Source organism: Myodes glareolus, chromosome 23 (assembly GCF_982192425.1).
Source record: "Myodes glareolus chromosome 23, mMyoGla1.1, whole genome shotgun sequence".
Classification (NCBI taxonomy): domain Eukaryota; kingdom Metazoa; phylum Chordata; class Mammalia; order Rodentia; family Cricetidae; genus Myodes; species Myodes glareolus.
The window spans coordinates 36,182,452-36,190,971 of record NC_142048.1 but is presented as its reverse complement, the minus strand read 5'-3'; the positions used below and the strand labels follow the sequence as shown (position 1 = coordinate 36,190,971).

At 41.4% G+C, this 8,520-nt stretch overlaps 1 protein-coding gene across 1 annotated transcript; it reads left to right on the top strand.

The window, feature by feature from the left end:
* The first annotated feature begins 1,320 nt into the window (after positions 1–1,320).
* C23H8orf48 (chromosome 23 C8orf48 homolog) lies at positions 1,321–7,916 on the top strand. The gene has a single exon (XM_048456598.3). It carries the CDS (start codon positions 1,473–1,475, stop codon positions 2,349–2,351), a length of 879 nt encoding a protein of 292 aa, XP_048312555.3. The 5' UTR covers positions 1,321–1,472; the 3' UTR covers positions 2,352–7,916.
* Positions 7,917–8,520: the final 604 nt, after the last annotated feature.

Sequence of the window (8,520 nt, the reverse complement as noted above, 5' to 3'; positions counted from 1 at the left end):
TTTTAAACTGAGATAAATTTACAACATTATTGAAAAATAGAAAACCCAGGTTAGTCTGGGTGTTTAGCACATTGAAACGATTACAGGGTGCATTGTAATTAAGATAAAGTCCTTGTTCAAGGGGAGGAAATGACGAATTGCGTGGAAATATGAATGGGAGAATGAGGGAGAATTTTGAAATAAAAATTTAAAATAAAAATGTTATTTCTGCTAGAAATCCCTTAGATCCACAATTATCTGTCTGCTCTTAATTGGGCTGGGGGAAAAAGGAATTTGGAAAGTCCTTATCTTTAAAAGAAGACTGGTCTCATTTCTCAGATGATCTTTGAATATTTCAGACAGTTGACCTTTCTAAAGTAAGTCAGTGGGTGAACACAAAGAGGGAGGGGTGTGGGGAAGGACAGAGGGAATATAATGTGAGCTTGGGAGTCCATTCTCTTCACTTTCTGTCATGTAGAGCTCGCAGGCTTATCATCAAGTTTGCCAGCATGGGCCTTAATATGCCAGGCTATCTGGGTCTGTGAGAATGTCGTTTAAAAGGCCCGAATTAAGGAATGTAACAACGGTAAAGGGCCTACCTAAGTTTGAAGATTGGAGAGGAGGGTACCGGGACTTTCTTAAGCTGAAATTATGTATGCCACAAAACCCACTGCCCCTGCGTAAATCGATATCCAACACCGGTTCTTATGCACGCTACCAGTGAATTGTTGAGGGGTTGCGTCTGCAGCCTTTAACTCCAAAGACTCAGCTGTACAGCACTCAGAAAAGGACTGGGGAGCCCTTCCTTTGGAAACGTGACTTAAAGGAGTAATAATCATATAGCAAGGCATACAGAGAGGGGGGCGCCTACCTGGCAGGTGGAGGGGACAACACCTAAGACTGTTGTTTGTTTGGGGAAACTGCAAAGTCTTCGGAATCCTGGAGTGTCTGCGCATGGGCCCTACCGTACATGTATTTTCTGTCCGTACTTCTGTTTTCATCCTATGGCATGAATGCGAACAGCTTCTCCACTGGCTCTAAGACAGAAATGATTTTGTTGCATACCCTAGCGAGCACTTTCTGTGAAAACTGTCTTTCTTGAGGCAAGCCACACTATTTCTTTTGTCACAGACCTCTATGGAACTCACGTGTGTGCATAGCCTGGTCTGATCTGGAGGGAAAGGAGTTTGAGGTCTTTTCCCTTGAATCACAGTGTTCTAAACAGCATTCCAGGCAGCCTTGGAGCTGAATATAAGGGCTGCTGAGCCCGCCCAGGCAGGAGCGGGGGTGGGGTGGGGGAAGGGCAAGCAAACAGCGACTACTCACTGCGCATGACCGGCGCGCGTTGCCACGGCAACCAGAAAAGGCGTACCCGGAAGTCTTGACCGGCAGCGCCCAAAGACACCTAAGATCTTGCCCTGTGGGCGCATCTTTATTGATTCCAGGCCCATTTCTGACCAGAACAAAGCAGATGGCGAACAGAGTCCGAGGCAATGGGATGGCCATCTACTCAAGAGCCGGGGAACTCAGAAGAGCAAGGAGGCCCAGCCCAGACGGATGTATGCGCTACACAGCTTTCTGAAGAGATCCTCAGGTCCTGTACTGATGAGGTACTGAGTTCTGGTTCCCTCAGCTCCTCCGCGGAAGAGCAATCCTGTTCCCACAGCTCTGAGAGCTCACTGGAGAATGGGAAGCCGACTACAAGTTCAGAAGAACAAGACGAGCTGCCAGAACGTTCGTTCTTACTGAAGGATGAACATAGGCTGAGTGAAAAGTGGATCAACCACATCAAGGGCAAAGGAATTAATTCCAAAGGATATCAACCCAACAGTAGACTTCCAACAGAAACTCCTGAGGGATCCGCCGAAGAACTGAATGCCCTCCAGTCCTTTTGCTCTGTTAAAGTAAACCTGATCCACCAGAGAGAGGATTCAAGAGCAAAGAAAAGCAGCAGACACAAAAGGCTGCCGCTCAGACGGATTGCAGAGACTTCAGAGGTAGACGCTTTCAACTGCACTGTTCCTGCTGAACTGCTGAGCAGAATCTATTTGAAGAACACGAGGGCGACTCTAGCGCACATAGGCGCCATTAAGCAGCATGTTTCTGCGCAGTGTCCCAGTTGCAACAGCAAAAGGGCAGAGCTGGCTCAGTCTGACTTCCTGAAGCGCAGGAAGACTCTCCTGGAGTCGCTTCTGCTCCAAGAGAAAATAGACGAACACCTTCATACCACAGACTTTCTCTCCCGTGTTGGAGACGCACATCGGGGCTTCCCCAGGCTTTCAGATGATCCCAGGGTCATTTGGAAAAAAATGACTGAGAAAATTCAGACTGGGAACCCCAGTTTTGGAAAGGCAGATGCAAAGCAGGTGTAAGATGGTGTACAAGTAGTCTACTGCTCTTCAACCTACGTATCCAACCAGATAGGAGGCACTGACGGCTAATGGTGATATAGAATGTGCCCAGACAGGGGATGGTGACTATTAATGATTAATGATAACAATGTGATGTGCGTACACGTTCCTGTCGTGTATTTAAGTAATTACCGTCTTTTGACAGAATTTAGAAACTAATGTAAGATTTTCTTTTGCTTCCTTCATGGTGGTCTAAAGATTTCCATTCAATAGATTTTTTTACTGTATGGAAAACAATTGGAGTAGCTATCAAACCTTTATTATTTAGGTGAACGATAGCTCCTGGCAGCTTGGACTGGTGGTTGACAGTACAGAGAGAAAGAAGTAAACCGATGTAAGATAGTTAGGAAGCACGAGTGGCTGCTTCTGTTGATGAAATGGCCGTGTGGATTTAATAAAAGCTAAATTTTCAAAAGGCACTCGCATTTTGACTAGGATACTTCCCTGACTTGTGGGCTTGATACTTGAATGAATGATAATTCCCTTAAGACAGTGGACTAGTTAGTTTCTGTCCACTTGACAAAAACTAGAGTCACCTGGGAAGAGGGAACAATCAAGTCAGTTGAGGAACGGCCTCTATCACACTGGCCTGTGGGAATGTGTGTGTGCGTGGTCATTTACTACTGGACTACTAGTGATTTGGGAGGGTCTATCCTACTGTAGGCGATGCCATCCTTGGTCAGGTCGTCTTGGGCTATGTAACACAACAAACTGAACAAGCTATGGAACATCAACTCAGTAAGTCTATTTCCCCATGCTTTCTGTGTTAGTTCCTTCCCAAACTGTTTTTGCCATCAGTTCCGGTCTTTGTACCCCTCCATTGACAATAACCTGTAAATTGAATAATTTCCTCTTTCAAGCTGGTTTTGCTTCATATTCCCCACCCCCACAACAAAAGCCTAAGCAATGCAGACATTGGTACTAGCGAGTGGGATGTTTCTATGACAAACCTGACTGTTTCTCTTGGGACTATTGTGGAAGGCTTTGAGAGCTTTGTCCTAGGAAACGCCTCTGCATCTTCAGAGCTTAGTGACCTGTTGGGAGAGCTTGTACTATAGGAATGTTGAGAGAGGGGCAGGAGTTGGAGGGCGGGCTTGTAAAGCTTTAGAGGGAAGCAAAGACCATCAGGGATTCTTATGTGATATTCTGAATCAAGAATCTGACAAGGGGCCAGCTGACACAAACGAGAATCACTTAGGAAGGGAGACTCTCAATTGAGAAATCGCCTTTATTACACTGGCCTAGGATGGGCATATCCTCGGGCCAATTTCTTGAATAATGATTAGTGTAGGAAGGCCCAGGCCACACTGTGAGTGGTGCCATCCTTGCTCAGACGGGACTGGGTTGTAACAAAGCAAGCTGAGAACCCCACAGCAAACAAGTCAGTAAGCAGCATTCCTCCATGGTCTTTGCTTCAGTTCCCACTGCTAAATTGCTGCCTTGTGTTCCTCCCCTGACATCCTTAAATGATGGATATAAGCCGAACAAATCCTTTCCCCATCCTCCTGGTTTTTGGTGAATAATTTTATTCCAGCTAACAGAAGCCCAACACTCCAGACAGGAACACTAGACCACGGCAAATTTCAAGGAACTGGTTGACTATAACCCTTTGTATCTAGGTAATGTGAGGTGTATTTGAGACGTACATGTGGAGAGTGGAAAAAAAAACCAGGTTATTTATAATTACAACCAACAGGAAAGGTCTAGATGTTAGAACTCAGAAGGATTAGTGAGGAAATCATTGGTATGTGGCTAGAAATTGAAGCCACAGATGGGGGAACTTTTCTAGAAGGTAGGAGATAAAACAGAAGCAGGGTTCTGTCTCTGAGCTTCTGAGAAAAGCCAACCACAAATGACTGGGGCAATAATTATGCAGAAGTAAAGCAATGAAATAGAAAATATGAATATACACGGCATGAAAAGTTTAATTGCTGGCAGGGACAATGGTGAAACTGAGGGAACACATAAAGTTGTTATAAAAAATGCCTTTTGGTCATAATAATTTTGTGGCTCTTCTGCTTGCACTAATTTCCAATCTCAGATATATTTTTGTTGTGTTTTGAAGAGTGCTGTGCTGTGAATGGGGAGATTACATCTATCTTGATAAGTCATATTCATGTTTTGTTTCTTTATAAAAATAAAAAATGCTAGCGTGGTGGTATTACCCTGAGATTGTTTTCCACATGTCATGTGTCTAACATATTTTAGTGAAAGAGAAATGGGTTTGCAAAAGTTAGCTCACAAACTTCTGCAGCCAATGTCTTGCAATTTTATACTCTGAACTAAGCATTCATTTATGTATAAATGATCATTTTTTTTACTGGAAAATGTCTTCTTAGTCATTCATAAATAAGATGGGAAAAGTCATTGCCACTTACATTATAACTTTTCAGTTGAAGGTCATATTACATCACACTTTCTCTTTGCCTCTCAATAGATTCACATTTTATACAATCAAAGCCTCAGAATAATGTTCCATTTAGAATTTTCTGTAATTAAGGTCAAACTCTCCCCTATTTGTCAACCAATCTAGAAACCCTAAAGTCATCTTTCGTTTCCTCTTGTATAATCATCTCAACAGCACGCTGTTTCCAGCAACACTATCAGATTGATTCTCTTCAGCATTTTTGACCATGACTGATTTCCCTGCCCTTACCTCTCTTTGTGGAACCTTTCTACTCCATATTTTTCTACTCTCCATATCTCCCTCCAGGTTTCAGTTATTTTTCTAATGCATGAAGGTTTTTTTTTTAAAAAAAATAATTCTGTTAATTTAAAACAGAACAACTCGAATCAACCTGCCTCCATTACAGAAATAGTTCAGGCTGATCGATAACTACGCAGTGGTTCTTTCCCGTCTGACACATAGTTATCTTTGTAGTCTCTCCCTGCTATAGTCATGCTTCTCTACAGGATTTGTTTTTCCGCAACCTCTCCTGTTCTCTGTGTCAATAGGATTTACATGTACATATGTGGGTCATGTACATTGATGACTTTTTTTTTTAGCTAGCTTGCTCTTTATTGCTTATCGTGATTTATGCATTTCTGTAGTTTTAAGTAACTCTGTTTGCATGATCCTAGAGTCAAAGGATCTGGGAAGGCTCTCGTTCCCATGACTACCATCCAATCCTGTTCTGCACTATCCTACAGGATTTTTGCACTTCCTATGTTTAACTATCACTGATTTGAGTATAGAGCAGCCAGCCATCCCAAGATAAGACCCGGGACAGACTGAATACAGGAAATGTGGGATTAACCATCTACTAATAAGGGCAAAAGTATATTTCTACTTCAACCCACAAAAAAGGTTTTAGTGTAAAGCACTAGTGTGTAAAACCTAAATAATGATGTTACCCATAACCAAATTTGCTTCTTATATGTTCTCCAATACTGTTTGAGCAAATACAAACACCAATGCTGTTTTGGTATATTGTCTTGCTGTGGTTTTGGTGATTGTTGCTTACGGGCTCGGTCCTCAGTCTATGGAACTACTGGAAGATCATAGAACCTTGATGGTAGGGCCTAGTGGGAGGAAGCTGAATCACTGGAACTGTGTTCTTGAAAGGAGCTCTGGGAACTGCCTGTTTCCTTTTCTTTTCTGAGCCTTGAGTTGATCAGTTCACACTACCACCATATACTCTGGTCTGATTTGTTACCCCACTATAGTCTTCAAAGCCTTAGGAAAAGAAATGGGCTAGGACTGGCTGGTTCATGTAGATTTTTTTGTTGTTGTTGAATGTAGAATGATGCTGAGGAAACCAGTCAGGTAGACTTCTGGTTATGTCTACAAGGGTGTTGACAGAGAGGGGACTTGGATGTAGCAGAACAACAGAGGAGGTAAAACCATCCCTATCTGTGGGCATCACTGCTCCACAGACTTGACCAAAAACGAAACGAAAAGAAAAGAAAAAGAATGAAGTAGAAAAACAGAAAGGCAGCCAGTGTATGCAAGTTCTATTCCTTCTGAGTGCATTATGTCTGTTCTGCTGCGATCAACCATAGACAGCAGACCACAGATAGCCTCAGTCTTTCTAGGAAATCTCACCAACCAATATATAGGAACATAAAGGCTTTTTTCTTCAAACTCACATACATCAGTGGTCCTGTTTCTACTGAGACATTCTATTTCCTTTATAGAGAACGTAATGGTTTGTCTTTGTCTCTAGTATTCAGAGAGCCATTGTTTGAGGGGTAGAGCAATCTAATAAACCCACTTTTACAATTGCATATGTACCCTGTTGGCTCTCTTCTTCTAGAGAGCCTTCCCCAAATGAGCCAAAACAGAAACCCCACTCATTCTATTGCTGAATAATTGTCTGTTGTCTGTGTCGTTTTCATTGTGTTTATCTGTTCATTTGCAACAACAGTAAGCTTGTGGTCACTTTTTCATTAATGTAAATAGATCTTTTGTGAATGTGCCCTGTAAGTTTCTATTTAACCACCTGTTCCTCATTTTGTTTTATCTGTCCCTCGATGTAATCAGGATCACATGGGCTTGTGTGGATGGGATCTCTACAAAGAATCAAGGTCTCTGTAAAAAGAATTAGCTGGATCACTCCCTAATGCTAGTTTTAACTTTCGTTAGAAACCTTGAAGTGATTTCCACAAACACAGCTGTATTTTCAGGATTTTCCCTCCAGAGATGATCAAGTGTTCCAGTCTTCACTCCTTTGACAATCTCTTTCTTTGTTTTTTTTTTTTTTCATTTAAAAACATCGCAGGCGTTTGTAGTGGGTGTGAAATGGTATTTTTGATGATCTTTTGACTTTCCTGTTTAAATATTCAATAATATGGAACAACTTCTCATTTGCTTAGTGGTCATTTGTATACATTTTTTTCCTCAGGTATCCTTGGATTTTGGGTGGAGGTATGATATCCCCTGACACTGGAATTACAAGCATTTTGAGCTGTGTGAAAATGGTGCTGGGAACAAAACCCAGGTCCTCTGTGAAAGCAGAACCTGCTAATAACTCCTGAGTTATGTTCCATCCCCAAGGAGCAAAGTTTAACACTTAAACTTGGAAGAATTTCCTTTAATAAATTAAAAACAAATGAGCATCCTTTCTCCAAACCATTTGTACCTTTGTCTAAGCGATTCTAGCATACCAAAAATGGTAAGCCCATCAGATCACATGGACAAAAAACAATTGATTTTCCTAACATATTAAAAATGTGTCTAGCTGCTTGGAATACCACTATACAAATACATTATCTGTATATTATAATATATATAGTACACCAAAAAATTTGTAAAAACCTACAGAGTGAACATTTCTAGTATGAAACCCTTGAAACATAAATACATGATGTGCAAGAATGTCAGAAAGAAGATTCAGTCCTGAACAGCTGCCTCATTCACATTCAAATCTCAAAATTATTTAGCAACGTGTGGTATGTCTAGTTCAGAATACATATAATTTAACGATGCTGGCTTATTTCTTCTGAAGCCTAACATTGTATCTCAGACCTTTCTGCAAGGACATGGTGAAGCAGATTACTAATAAACTGGAATTTTGACTCTCTTAAGTATGGTCCTTCCTTTAATTTTTATCTGGCAGTGACAGATGAGAGGTAGTTACATGTATAGGGGACTTTAGAAATGAGAACATAAATTGTAGTTCAACTTCTATTATTAGTTGATAATACCAGTTGAATGGAGAATTCAAATATTTTCCAAATTGCAGTAGACTCAAATACCAGTGAAACTGGAGGTGGCGAGGGAGTGGCCTGCATAATAATAAGGCCTGATTTTGATGAATCCACTGTTTGTTGAAGTATTAATTGAGACTTAGGAGAAGTATGATGTAGTTCTTTCATTCAAACCTTGTTTTAGATACCAAACTAATAATGCCGTGCTTGCATTGAGAGGATATAAAAAGATTTAATAACTCCAAAATAGTGGTTTTGGTGGGTGGGAGGGGTTTGGCCGACTTTCAAGCAGTTCTGGAATGACTTGTAGTCACCCAGACTGGCTTGACTTTTATAATAGCTAACAGGTGCTGCTAAGGTGATTCAATCAAGTGGGCTGTACCTTGCTTGGTTTGAACCTTCTACCAGTATTCACAAAAGTGACATCTGTTTCCTCGGAGATAAAATGACAGCCTACAGAATGGGAACAGATCTTCACTAA